At 42.7% G+C, this 14,605-nt stretch overlaps 1 protein-coding gene across 5 annotated transcripts in view; it reads right to left on the minus strand.

The window, feature by feature from the left end:
- LOC131672074 (potassium voltage-gated channel unc-103) overlaps positions 1-14,605 on the minus strand; it is a 1,608,120-nt gene that overhangs the window by 445,657 nt on the left and 1,147,858 nt on the right. For 4 of the 5 annotated variants that reach the window (XM_058949027.1, XM_058949044.1, XM_058949019.1 and 1 more), the window contains one exon: positions 12,144-12,239. The exons of the other annotated variant lie outside the window; for it this stretch is intronic. In XM_058949027.1, coding sequence (XP_058805010.1) covers positions 12,144-12,239 — 96 coding nt within the window. The remainder of the gene's footprint in view (positions 1-12,143; positions 12,240-14,605) is intronic. 5 annotated transcript variants of the gene reach the window in all.

The raw sequence follows: 14,605 nt of genomic DNA on the forward strand, positions 1-14,605 counted from the left end.
GTTAGTCAGAAAAATGGCGGTTGGACAGCGCGATTCGGTCGAGCACTCTATTCCCGGGGTCGACGGATCTACGCGTTACGATGGAATTAAGGATACTGCAAACACGCACAGCAATATCTCACTAATGAGCGGCACTTTGCCTACTTACATATTTCAAACCCGCCGACTGACTCGACTGTTTCCCAAATCACTTGATTTTCTCGGTTGGTAGGGGATCTGCTTGTAGCAGAGCTCACGATCAGTGGCAAAATTAGTATTGTATTTAAATTTCTGTTCGCTCGCTTTTATATGGTCTGTCTCGCTCGCTCTTGTTTAATCAGTCTCGCTTGCTCTCGTCTAGTCTGTCTCGCTCTCTGCCGCTCAGTCTATCTCGGCACCTCAAAATGGCCGCTCTCGCTCTCATGTGTAGACATCGTGCTCTGCTGCTGGTCTCTGGAGCGCTTCCGAGAGCGCTCTGCCTCGGTTGTGTGTTGTGTGTGTGCATCCGGGTGTTCGCCAGTGGTCAGCAGCAGTATGTGTGGTGCTCAGGGTGTCATTGATGGTGCACAGCAGCCTGACACAGCTGATTGCCGGCTGCCGCTTCATCTGCGATTTCCTGGTCACCCCCGATGTGATAGCTTCCCCAGAGTGTCTGTGCTAGTGCCTGGATGTGTAATGTGTCCGCAAGTTTCACTCACATGCATTTTTGCTGCACTTTTCAGTCAAGTTTCCCGTGTGTTTTCCTCCAGCTAGTAACACGTGGTTGAGAGTGTGTGTTTGTGTGCTTTCTCTTTTTTTTTCGTCGTGCACTTCATTTTTCACTCATTCGTTATGTCACGCGATTTGCCTTGTTGCATCATTTTTCCGGACGTAAGTGGGTGAATTTGAAAATAAAGTAGAGTTTATATTAGGGCGCGAGTGAAACAATTTTATTCAGCTGATTACGGGGCGAAAGGGATGGGGGTTGCAAGCAATGCAACACTCTCAGGTAAAATCTTGTAATGCACTGCATTACAAGGTCTTCTGGGAACAACAGTCCAGCTTCTGTGTCTTCAAAAAGATCGAACTTGAGCCTTTTTGGAAATAGCAGTCCCAATTTTCATTGCTCTAGTTTAGCTCGTCAGTTAATATTATTTTAATAAATATTAACAACAAATTCAACACTATCAAATAGTAACAGTACACGTAGGTATAGTAAGTAAAGGGTTACGTGGGTTTAATATTATGAAATATCGATTTTTTTAATTATTTCATCTTTAAGTAAAACTCAACGAAAGTAATCTATGAAAGTCTTTAAAGTCTCTTGAAATCTCTTTAAAGTTGATTCGAGCTATATATTAGAAGGGAGAATGATTTCCCCATTTTGATCTACCCCACCTATATGAATTATATTTTTCATTTCACGCAACATCTGAAGTGAAATTCAATTCAACTTAGACGAAAGCAAAAATAAGTATTAGACATAGCTAATGCTTCATGGGCTTGGTATCAATGATTATATGTAAGTTCGAAAATTTTTCAAATCGGTGGACACGATGACTCAAAAACTAATACACCAATCTTATCCAAATTTTACGCACTTCTTTTATTTTCGATATTTTGTTATAAAAATTTTTTTTTAAATAATTTAAAATTAATTTATGTGATAGTTATAAGATATATTACTTCAAAACATTATTTACTATTAAAAAAATAGTGATAGACGTCGTTTTAATTTCTAAAATTTTATAAATTCCTTGCAAACAGATTCTCTGCCTTATTCTGACCACATTCCTAAGCTGTTATTACCTAAATATTTTAAAAACATTCTTAAATGTATTCTAAAGCTACGTGAACTTTTAAAGTTAGTAAGAGCTTAGTTTTTTCAAAAGTTTCTTTCAAGTAACTTATATCAGCAAACAAATCAGGACTGAGCTTTTTCGAGGAAAAACAATCATTTATCACTCTATTCATAGCCTTCAAAGCACAAACATAACGCACTAGCTCGAGCTTCCCGTATTTTAAACTAATTTAAATTTCTAGTTCTATAAGAAGATCAGAATTTTCCAATAATTTCATGCATACATTTGTAATATGGGAGAGGGGACGAGAAAATAGTCGTAGGAATTTCCTCGGCCTTATCCACCGTCAACATCCGTGAGCGGTGTGCGCGCGTGCATACGCAGGGGAGGTCAAGAATAAGGGGAGGGGGAAATCAGAATCAAGAATCAAGTCAAAGTCCGGATGCAACTTTTATTTATACACGCGTGGGTGTATTGGGTGCTAGCTGTCGTTAGAAGAACAAGTAGCGCTGCAAAGGGGTTGCCGCTGCTGCTGCCTCTCAGGACTCCTATCGAGCTCCTCGATAGTTATCCGATCGGCTAGTCCTTGGCCCACGTCGACTACCTAGGAATATCACGCGAGGGTGGGAGACGCGAAAGGGCTATCGGACGAGAGGCGATGAGATTCTGAGAAAGGGGGGTGGCGAGGTCGATAAGCTAGCTGGTTCAAAAAAGATGCATCGGTGAGTGGACTCCTGCTCTTTAAGATCGCCTTGTTAGCGGATAGTCTTGCGTGTGATCAGAAGTGTTGAAATACGGTAGCGCATGATTGCGATATAGTCGTGCTGATGCGTGCTAGCCTGCCTCCTTGCAGCAATCCGATTGCAAATGTTACGAGAAAGAGATAAATTATAGGTTACGCAAAACAAGAAAATGCTGATTACCAAGAAAAGTCTATTTATTCAATAAAGTCAAAATCTTACTAAGCTACTGCGATTTTCCAACTATTTAATGCCTATTTTCCCAAATTAGTCGTTCAAGGTCAAGCTATTATTTTTGATTAACTATTGCTATCCTCTTCTGTTACTTATCGGACCAAGGTCAAGCTATGCTACATTTCTATTTGTTATTATGCTCCCATACTAAGCTGTATGCAAAGGACGAGCTACGCGATATTCTTATATATTGCTATTATCCTAATCTATTGGTCTGCCCAAATACAATTTAATCTATTCCTACGATTTTTATTCCGTTATATTATTAGACGATGCAGGGTCAACCTAAATATCCGAGCCGATCCAATTCCCATTTGCAGCATACGAGTCGTTTCCTGTTAGACGCATCACAACACGATCGTAGACCGCATTTGCGATAGATACAGGTCAGATCGGTTGGCCGGTCAGAGAATACACGGAAACAAAGACAGCAACTATTCACGCACCGTAGTCTAGCCATGGATCGACTGAAACGAGTTGCGGGTCCGCGAGGCCTAAGCTCTTTCGCCCATTCCTGTTTTCGATTCAAATATAAGGTGTAGTCATAGGTGTCGTGAAGTTGTCAGGTCCGCAGAGCTCTCGTCCATTGTTTTTTTCTCTCGTTCTCACTTGTGACACTTAATCAAGATACTTAACGGCTCACTCTATCACTCTATGAATGCGTCCGTCCTCGGCTACGGTTTTCATGGGAATGGATCGTGATTAGCGCGGCGTCGTATCGCATCTCTTCGATCATCCCCTTTTTTCCTCGCGGACTTTTATCCTATTGGTCGAGGGTGTTGTCAATCTGATCATTTGGGCCGTCTATTTTGTTAGTTTATCTCGCGTGATTTTGCTACTGATCAAACAGTTAGAGTCGGTTTTATCCTATTCGTTATCATATCTCTATCTCCGTTATCATTAGCTAGTTAAGAGTGCACGCGCCGATCGGTCTAGCGTTACTTATCGTTTATCATCTGTCCTTTACCCCCTCATGTTCATTAGTTCTACCGTTCGTCCCTACTTAGCATCGGTATCCCCTCTCGCGCTTGCTCTATTAGTCGCCTTCCTCGCACTTATGCTCTCACTCCCCCCCGTTCTCTCTGACTCATGTTCGTTGCTGATCGCGTCACAACATGGCCGCTGCTCGGCTCCCGCGTCAACATCACATCTCGTTGCCGCTCTTCCTGATCGCTTCTCGGTGCTCGGTAGGTCAGTCAGTGTGTGCGTGTATGTGTGTACATCGGGCTGCCCTTTAGGTGTATGGTGGCAAGCGTAGGTGGTGTACGTGCAATGCTTCTATTCATGAAGTCAGCTACCAGAATCAGCTGATCTCGGCTGCAAACTATCTTGTCGTCTAGCTTTCTAGGGGAGCATCGATCCGGATTGCTGAGTGTGAGTGCGGGGATGTGAGGGTGGTGTGCATCGGTCGGGCAGATCCTGAGAGGTCATAATTCACGAGATCTCGAGGTGCTAAATTGATGGATATGTGTAAGCTAAAGCGGCATCAGTTGATCGTCCATTCACGTACTCTTATCAGGAAAGGATTTCTCGCAAGTCCCATAGGTTCGGTTTTCTCGTGATGACGGATCATCACACATACTCTTTAAAAATGTGCAAAGGGAAAACTCAATAGCTATGGTGCACCATAGCTATGCCCCGCGATTTTGGGTTCTATTTTGGTTAAGGAAGTCGGTGCTAACTCCTACAAATACAAATTCACCGCAAATGGCTGAAAAAGTTGAGGCCAGGGAAGTAAGAGATATTACATCTTAATTTCATATATACATATACACTGCGATCTTTTTATTACGCCCTAATTACATCAATTACAAAATTAATTAAATATCTATAGGGTGAGTGAGCGGACTCGCCCACATACCAAAATGCGACCATTAAATGAATCAAAATTAAAATTAACAAGGACAAATTACAAAAGAGTGAGCGTATTTGCCCACTCGCAGAAACGCGACAATCGAGCGTAATTTAGGCAGAGAGAACACAAGCGAATTTGCTCAGTATTCTCGATGCAAAGGCACGAAATTACGGCAGCGAAGCTGGTGCAGAAAGGAAAGGAATTTTAATGCTCTGGGGAGCAACCCACCAGGTTCCGTCGTACTCTGCTCACAGGTGATAGTTCGGAGATGACGGATGTGCAGCCCAACTGACAGAGGCGCTCGAGGGACGACAACACCTACGCCGCTGTCCAGCCTCGAGGATTTAGATAAGGGGTACCCTGCCCGGAGCTCATGGCGGCCTTTGCCTCAGCAGAGATGTACGTCTGCCGAACTCGTGGCCTGGAGTTTCTCGGCACTGCCCCTCCAGAGAGTATCCTGAGAGTATCTCTCTCTCTCTCTCTCTGGTAAGCATCACAGCATCTTTTCAACGGCTCTTCAACAAATTCAGTTTATCTAATCATCTGGCATCACACCTTCGAGCAAACTGTTCCAGGTAGTGCATCTTCCACGGGGCTAACAAGTGTACGCTGTTTCATGCATAATTATTTGCATTCTGCCCTGGAATTTGCATTACTTGTGCAACCAGCATCACCTAACCTCTTTCACCTGGATCAACACTGCATACGTTACTCTACTAACTGAATCAATTGCTGCATCACAATTGCACCAGGACATCTCATCACCTACCTGGCCGTTCTAGCTCTACCAACAACGAATATCATCGCTAGAACAACTATTTTCTCGTCGGTTAAGTGAGGAATATTTTGTCCTGCCTACATTTTGCCACTACTCTGTATTGTTCATTTTTCTTTTATTATTTGTTATTACTGCGAACCTGTAATCGATCATTTTAATTTTTAAGACTACATCTCACCTCGATTCATCTAGTGTAATTCACATCTTCATCTTTATTGTTATTTTCATAATCATTCATTTTAATCTTAAGTTGTAACGTATATTTAAGTCGGGTTGCGTCATCTTGCGAATTTTCCGCGCCAAATTTTCCCCCTAATTTCTATTTCGCGTTCCGCATTACTGTGAGCATCATCTTTGCGCGCATTTTGATTTTCCCGCCACACCCTCTGTGATAATTCGCTTTTCCTCGGTAGAGGTCACTCTACCGAGTTTATCATAGCTGGTTGGTTGCGTGCGCATCCGCGCCACTTGAAATTGCGCGCGAACATTCAAATTATTATAGACACTTCATTTCTTTCTAAACCTATCTCGCCTATTTATGTCAAGCCGCGTGTGTGCCAAGTGCGGATTGATCGTGCGACGACCTGATCAACTCCTCTTCTGCAACTCCTGTAATTCCCTGTACTATAACTGTTGCATTTCACCCAACTCAAGACCAGCCAATCACAACTCTGCAGTATTTAACTACTGCCTCAACCGCTCGCCGAACGTTGATACTACTTTAGCCAATACCGTCTTGGATATCTTCGCTACGCTAACAGGATACTCCCCCTCTATTATTACACACGCCAGGAAACGTCTAGCCTCACCAACTCAGCCATCACCGCTGCCGATCACCAAAGCCTGCAGATCTGAGCTACCTCCGACTACAGGTCGGAACTCCGATTATTCGGCAATGTCTGAGGCACCTGAGTGGTTCCGCAGGGAGTCGCAGCTTAACGCGGAGCGGCATGCGAGGGAAGCCCAACTCAATTCTGAGCGCTTTGAGAAACTTTGCGGATTCTGGACTAAAACGCAGGATGAGTTTCGCGAGCGTGACGTCCATTTCGCAATAGTCGACGAGCCTGAAATCTTGGTCCATGGGTTACCAGCGGAATTTCAAGGTTCCCTCTTCCAGGCCGCTACTTCTGTCCTCATTGCGCTGGGCTTTGGTGGAGAGCACAACCTCCCTGCGATTATTGCGACAAGGGAGTGGAATCCCACCGCTGCCTCTCGCTCTACTGCGCCCACAGATCAGTCGCAGTCCTTCTCTCACTCGACCCAAGGTGCACGAAGGAAGTCCTTCACCTTCCTGCTGGATTCGCCATCCTCTCGGGACAGAATAATCAAGCTTTCGTCCAGACTGAAGGGGCATACTGCCCAGACGATCTTTGGCTGTGGAGGTGGTTTACGAGTACTACTGCGTCCAATCTACCCCAAGCCTGTCTTCGAGCTGCTATCCAAGGCCAGAAAAGTGAGTGATGACCTCGGATACGCGTGGCCTGTGGTGCGAAACTTGCGGGTTTTCTGCCGCGCCACGCCGCAATCGGAGCTCATCCCTATTGTCTCGGAGGCTGACCTACGTGGTTTGCCGAGGCTGGCATCTCGCCAACCAGTCGCATTCTCGGCGGGAGCCCCAGGCCACCCTCACCCTTCGGCCGCGCCTTCCGCTCCTCTTAGCGGTGCCCATCACGATCTCCGACTCCCTCGCTCTGATCTTCATATCCGACCGTCTGCAAATACACCAAGCTTCACTTTATCTGCCTCCTCTTCTCAGTCGCCAACCCGTAACCCAGCTCAAACTTCATGACATTCAACGGTCCCACTAAATAATTCTGTTACCACCTCCATCCCATCTCGATCTTCCCTCACCGTTGCGTACATCAACATAAACGGCCTAAACGTACCGTGGCATTTCTATCTCCTAGAAGCACAGGCACATACAAGTTCATATGACATTATTGCCATCTCCGAAACCAAACTTTGTAATATCATCTCTGATGACCACCTCGTACTAGCCAATTACAATTTTTTCCGACTGGATCGCGAGGGCAAGGAGGGTGGTGGAGTTGGCTTCTATTGCCGCAATAGTTTGACAGTAAAATTACTCGCTGCCTCTGATCCCACGTTTAACAACTGACCTGAATTCATGATAGCCGAAATCCAAAATAAAAGCCACCTAAAACTTTTATTTGCAATTGTCTACCGCCGTCCATCCGCCAAAATCCCATCATTTTTCTTCAACACCATCTCTTCCTTTCTTCCTCTCTTCAATGATGTCATTATCACTGGTGATTTCAACTCCGACCTTACATCACATCTTCCACGCGTCCTGGCATTGCGCGATCTCATCGATTCACACGCACTTAGGGTTGTCTCCACCGAGCCTACACACCATCCCATTACTGAGAGTGGAGTGACCACACATACAGCGCTGGATCTTTTCATAACAAATCCCTCAACTCACATCCTTAGTTTCACCAAATCTCTTTCCCCATTTGTACCTTATCATGACCTAATTGAGCTTTCCATACTTTTTTCCTCGCCCCAAGAACAACCTAAAACCTTTGCCTCCCGCTCTCTCCATAGTCTTGATAAATCTGTCCTGAACTCTCTTATCACCACCAAGCTGTCGGTCTCCCAGGATTACCTGGGTGATTCTCTTCGTCGAGACACTCCCTCAGTCGATCAATTTGAGCGAACTTTCACCCTTGCGGTTTGTGGAGCTTTTGACGAACTAGCCCCTTCTCGTCTGGTTACCATCTCCTCCAAAAAGAAGCCGTGGGTGACTGATAAGCTGCGTGTCCAAATGCGGATCCGTGACGCAGCCTACGAACGCTTTCGAGCCTCCAACTCATCCTTAGCCCTTCAACAATATCGCTCCCTAAGAACTGCCATTTCAAACGAGCTCGATACTGGGAAAAATAACCATATCCGTCATAATATTGAACACGCCAATAGCTCCAAATCCAAGTGGAGGACTCTCCATGACATCGGCCTAACCAATCGACTGTTGCCGTCACCACTGCTCTTTTTCTCAGCTGACGAACTCAATAAATACTTTGCTACAGTTGTCAACAGATCTCCAGCCCTAACCCTCACTACATTTGACAATATCTGCAGTTCCCCCTTGCATTTGACCTTTACTTTTCCTCCTTTTGTCTTTTCAAAAATTAAACAAGCTGATGTTGAGAGCGAGATCAGGGTGTTGCGTTCTAGGGTCAGGGGTTGTGATGGACTTACGGGAGGGATGCTTCTCCTTGGACTTGACACCGTAGCTTGCAACCTTACTGATATATATAACAAGTCCATTAAAACATCTACTTTCCCAGCCACGTGGAAGCGCACCCTTATTCGTCCTCTTTCTAAGGTCAGATCACCCCAATCTCCTTCTGATATTAGGCCCATAGCACAGTTGTCTGAACCTTCAAAAATCCTTGAACGAATATTGCACCGACAATTCTCTGACCACTTGGAAGCTAATGACCTTCTGGATCCCAGACAGGTTGGTTTCCGTAAGGGAAACTCTACTGAGACTGCTTTAGTGGGCGTCCTTAACGACATGAGGTTTGCCATTGATAGGAGGCAAATTACCATCCTTGTTCTTTTTGATTTCTCAAAGGCCTTCGACGGAATTCCACATGACTTGCTTATTAATAAGATCAGAGCTTGTCACGTTGGTGACTCCGTCTTTCGATGGTTCTTTAGCTATCTTGTCGACAGGGTGCAAGCTGTCATTGACCATGGGGACACTGTTTCGCGGTGGGAGCGTGCCCGGACGGGTGTCCCGCAGGGAAGCGTCCTTGGTCCGCTACTGTTTGCCATCTTCATTAATGACCTCCCACGAGTTCTTTTTTTCTGCAAGCATCTAATTTATGCTGATGATACTCAGATTTACCATCACTGCGTCCCTTCCTAGATTGTTGAGGGGCTTGAGAAGGTCCAATTAGATGCACAAGCGGTGGCGGACTGGGCGCGAGCGAACGGTCTCCAACTCAACGTCGCCAAAACAAAGGTCATGATCGTTGGTAGCGAACTTCACGTCCTCGCTATTGACCTAAACTCGTTGTCCAGGCTCAAGATTGATGATGTTGAGATTCCATTCTCATCATCGGTCAAAAGCCTTGGACTTACTATCACCTCGACCCTTCAATGGAAACCCGACATTGTTAAGAGAGTTCACCTTGGTCTAAATTCCCTTAAATTTTACAGAAAATTACTCACCATTGAAACAAGGAAATACCTGGTTCAAACATTGATCTTTCCCCACTTTTCTTACGCCTCCATAGCCTTCATGCACCTTGATAAGTCCAGAACCCTGGCCCTTCAAACAGCTTTCAATGCCTGTGTCCGATTTATCACAGGCTTTATACCTTTCATCCCCACACCAAACATTGACTCCCATGTGTCCTTCCATAGATTACGTCTGGGCTGGCTATCTCTTGAGAGTCAGCGCAACATCTCTCTCATCCTTCGTACATACAAAACCGTATGCTGTCAACACCCGTGCTACCTTACGACTTATGTCAAAACCCCAAATCCTCCTAATCTTAAGCACTCCTCCCGCAATCCCCCGATGGCCTTCTCCTATCCCGCTCCAAGAACTGAGGCTTGGAGGTTCTCGGCGGCGGCCTATGGCATGTATCTTCTCAACCAGCTGGCCATAACTGAGTTTGATATTACTCGCTATGTAGAGCTCAGGCGCTGGCTCTATGACTATTTTATGGTGATCGAACAGCTCCTTTTTCGCCACAGGGTGGACGCCGAACACCTCACAAATCTTCCCTTGCTCCTGAAACTTCCTTCTATCCCTCTTCCTTTCAACGTCTCCGTCTTCACTTCCTCATCAGAGTACCTCCTATCACCTGGTCGCTACCTGGTCTGTAATTTTCCCCCATTCAATTCCAAGTTGTAACACCGACCGACACTTCCACCCTGATCCACAATCTACCTTCACTGTCACTTCGTCATCTCTCCAGGCCTTACGAGTTAGTTCTTAGTCTTGAATCTGCTTGACCACCATGCCTGTTAACTTGTTTGCTGGCTCCAATTACCCTCTTTGGCCGGTGATTTTATTTAGTGTTTATTCTGGCCTCTTCAGCATAACGTACTGTGTTATGCTTGCCTGTTCACCACTAGTCACTTAAGTTCATCACATCCCATTTAGTACGCCCTGCTCTGTGATCTCATCTATCTTGTCACCTAACCTATTGTCAATCAATATATCTCTATTCTTTCCATCTCATGCGAATATTGTATCATTTATTGCTATGTATGCTTCATAATCTCACACTCATACTCCTTAATTATATTGTTTAACTTATGTTCATCTTAAATTAATATTTATTTGTATAACTTTATCGCTTATTACTGCGCTCTAATTTAATGTATCTGCATTGTATTCTGCTCATAGCCTACGGGGTTATACCCCACGGCTTAATAAAGCTTATTCTATTCTATTCTCTCTCTCTCTCTCTCTGACTCGCCAAGGTCTCGCGAATTCCCTCGCTTATGAATCCGCTGATCAACATCCTCTCTCCGCTAATTAATGGCTCTCTTTTTCTCTCTCAGCTCTTCTTGCTCTCGCCCTCATCTCGAGTCCCCTTCCTCCTCACATCATCACCGCGCTCACACCTTCCAGGATATTGCACAAACATCAACGATCGCTGTAACGTCAAGTAAGAAGTCATTGTCATCTTATAAACGACATTGATACGTGCATGTATTCATGGTGAATCTAATTTACCGAGCACATATGCATAGTATCGTCGCCGTTTACAACTTTCTTTCTCTTTCTCTTTTCTCTCTCTCTCCCTCTCTCTTTCTCTCTCTCTCTCTCTCTCTCTCTCTCTCTCGCTTTATCTCTGTACCTATTTCGTATGGTGATTCCGGTGATTCCGTAATCAAACAAGGTAACTTGCGTATAATACTCCTGGCCAGAATAGTGTAAATGATTAATCAACATATGACGGAATATTAAACACTCGTTGGCTGAAGAATCCGTTGAAATCAGTGTGCTAACCTCATATTCACTTTCTGTATCGTTCACAACATAATTCGAACGAGCAACAATAACAACAGTGACATGGATTTTGCGATCTTTTTTAACACAACCTTTCGCAATAAAATTGTTTAGGAAAGAATGTTGTTACAAATATTATCACTAGAATAACTTTTTTACATATAACATAAAATAAGTGAATAGGATATATTATAGCAGACGTTACTATAGAGATCATAAGACAAAATTACTGACTGATAGAAACCAAATATTATATCGTGTCATGTAGAATATCAAATGAAGACACGCCGCAGTAAACATTTATTTAAAAGACCATGTGAAAAGTAGGCATTACGTAACACCATAAATTATATTATGTCAAAACATATTATAACTGGAAAAATTTAAACTTTCTTGAATCTACATCGATTCAATTGACTGTTTTTTCAAAGAATGATGATAATGAGAAATTTTGATGTTATATAAAATGTTTACAATTTTACGACTTATAGAGGTTGAAATCATCAATAAACACTGTATAGTAAAAACGCTATTACAACCTTGAAGTAATACAAGAAATCGAAATTTCAAAGCTTCTTCATGCCTACTTGTCTGTAGCAGACTACTGCAACTCTTGATCAATTTACATTGAGCTTAATTTTTTTGTACCTATTCTTTTCTTCACTCTGGATTATTTTTGGAGAATGAATATAACCATTACGCTTGATTATATTTTACTGTCAATTATATAACATTGATAAGTAATATGTTTTGAAAATGTTCAATATCCACATACCACGTTCAGTGAGATAATCGTTTCTTGTCAATCGTTGCATCTGATTTTTATGTTGTCTCAAATCTGGAAAACTGCGTTTCAAATGGCTCAACATATCTACAAGAATAATTGTTCTAAATACCAATCGCAATTTGACAGCATAAGATTATTATGTTAATGTATATTAATAATATCGACAAAATAATTATATTGTTACGTCGTGGATACTGCATATGATTATTTTAGCAATATAAATAAGCAAACCAATAAGAACAGTGTATATCTTATAATGTATTTTAATAAATCTTTGGAAAAATATTTGTTATAAAAAAGAAAAACATCCAATTTTGAAGATTCACTAAATTTAGTCAGCAGTTTTGAAGCCTTTCAGCCATTATCTTAACCTTTTTTAACTAGCGATATGAACGGATAAATAAAAATGTCTTTTTTTCACGAATCTATTATTCTTTGGTCCTAAACCCTATAACAAGAGTAATTGTTCCTTTCATTATGTCTCTTTCTCTCCCAGCACTTAGGTATACAATATTAATTATTAATCATCAATTATATTTAAAATATATATAATTTACACTATATTACTTTCAGCGAGCAATGGCGTGAGAAGAGAGATAGCAAAAAACGGTAGGTTGCTACTGAAAGAAGAGAAAGCAAAAGAAAAACAGATCACAACGCGCGTAAGGGCAATGATTTCAACTAACAGACGCAGCTCGCATAGGCGTTACCGCGGAGGATAGAACAGACTGATTTTAGCTGCGCCATCGTACACACATATTTCTGCATCAACGTGGCCCGAAGGCCATTCGATAGAATTCGTTATGTGTATTTATCAGCTCATAACTTACTTACAGATATTCAGATCGGCTTACCGTCACACGCAGCTACGGTAGCATCATAACAAACACAATATTGACGGTGCCCACATGTATACATTACATTATTCCTAGAAATACACTAGTTTCAACACATCCATATACAATATATCAAGAATTAATAGAGAATTCAGTATCACAAGCCAATATACGAATTTAAGTCATCTTATACGTTTAATAATACCATATGATAGCATACGATACATGACGTTTTTAGTTGCTACCGAATTAAAAAGAGCTTTGCAATCAGAATGTCAGCTTCAACAAATTCAAGACGAGATGAGCAACCACATCTTTTTACAGAGTGAATAAATAAATGTTTTGCAACTAGAAAAAATTGCTCAAAATAAGTACATTACCCAGTTAAATACAACAGTGAACACATTAGAAGCAGATCAAACGAAACTACAGAATATTAACAAGGTTCTGCAAGTACAGCTGAAAAATGTGGTGACTAACGCACAGTAAAAGGGAACAGAAATTCAAATACGTAATACCATTAATTGAACAAATAAAAATATACAATTTCATGACACATTCGTCTTCAATTATTATAACTTTTCTAGTCAATACAGCATCACAACACAATCGCCACAACTTCACCGTTTATAACACATGCTCTAATATTTCATTTTACAACCACGGCCGTCGAAACATCAGCACAACTTATAGCCTTTAGCATTGGTGCAAAAATATATAGCCTTCAACAAGGGCCCTCTTATCAGTTTGCTTCTCAGCTTCTAGTAGCGTTTACGCCTCTGGCAGTGGTGCCCCTTTAGCTCGTATGTTTTAGCTGGGACGGACAGCAAAGCGTAGCCACGAACTCATTCTCACTACCAAACCGTCAGATGTCACATGAAGCTACTAGAGCTATACAAAGCCACATCTAGAATTATTCTAATTCCTCTCGTCCTAAGACCAAAAACCTTGGTAGGGCAGCCCGAAATTAGCGCCTAGCTCCGCACTGTAGTAGGGTGAAAAGTCGAAAGGCAAAGCCTGCGTGAACTCGAAGGTCAGCTATCAAGCTCCTCTCCCGCCAGGACCATCGACGAAATTAAAAATAGAAATAACCGAACCGTACCGTAGAATGAATGGACCGCGCGTAGATCTTCGCTGCAAGCGGTACTGCGCCATATGAAATTTAACTAGGGTGTCCAGGATAAAAAATTGTCTTCATTTCTTCCTACACTCTCAGTTTTTGCTTGCCAAGTTCCTTCTGTACCTAATGACGCAGTTCTTCTAACGGCATCCTTATGGGATAGCGTGCTATCCGCATCGTCTACGATTAGACGTTGACACCTTCTCTTTCTTTTGTATTAATGTAATATATTATATTTATATTGCAACGATAGTCGATTCGATAATCGAATGACTCAGAGAGAAAGAGAGAGAGAGGGCGCGCGAGAGTTTGAAAATAGGCAATTAAATTTCAGCTGCTTTCGTGAAAGTACCGCCGAAGTTTTTGCACTGTGTTTCGCCGTTAAATTGAAAGTTTCCTAGGACTATTTTGATCGTCCGTGAGTTTCGAGGTAGTAGTAGCAGCAGCATTTTAGCAGCGACAGCAGCATTGCAGTAGCAGTAAGTAGCAGCAGA

Source organism: Phymastichus coffea, unplaced genomic scaffold (assembly GCF_024137745.1).
Source record: "Phymastichus coffea isolate CEN01 unplaced genomic scaffold, Cenicafe_Pcof_1.1 PCOF00011, whole genome shotgun sequence".
Classification (NCBI taxonomy): domain Eukaryota; kingdom Metazoa; phylum Arthropoda; class Insecta; order Hymenoptera; family Eulophidae; genus Phymastichus; species Phymastichus coffea.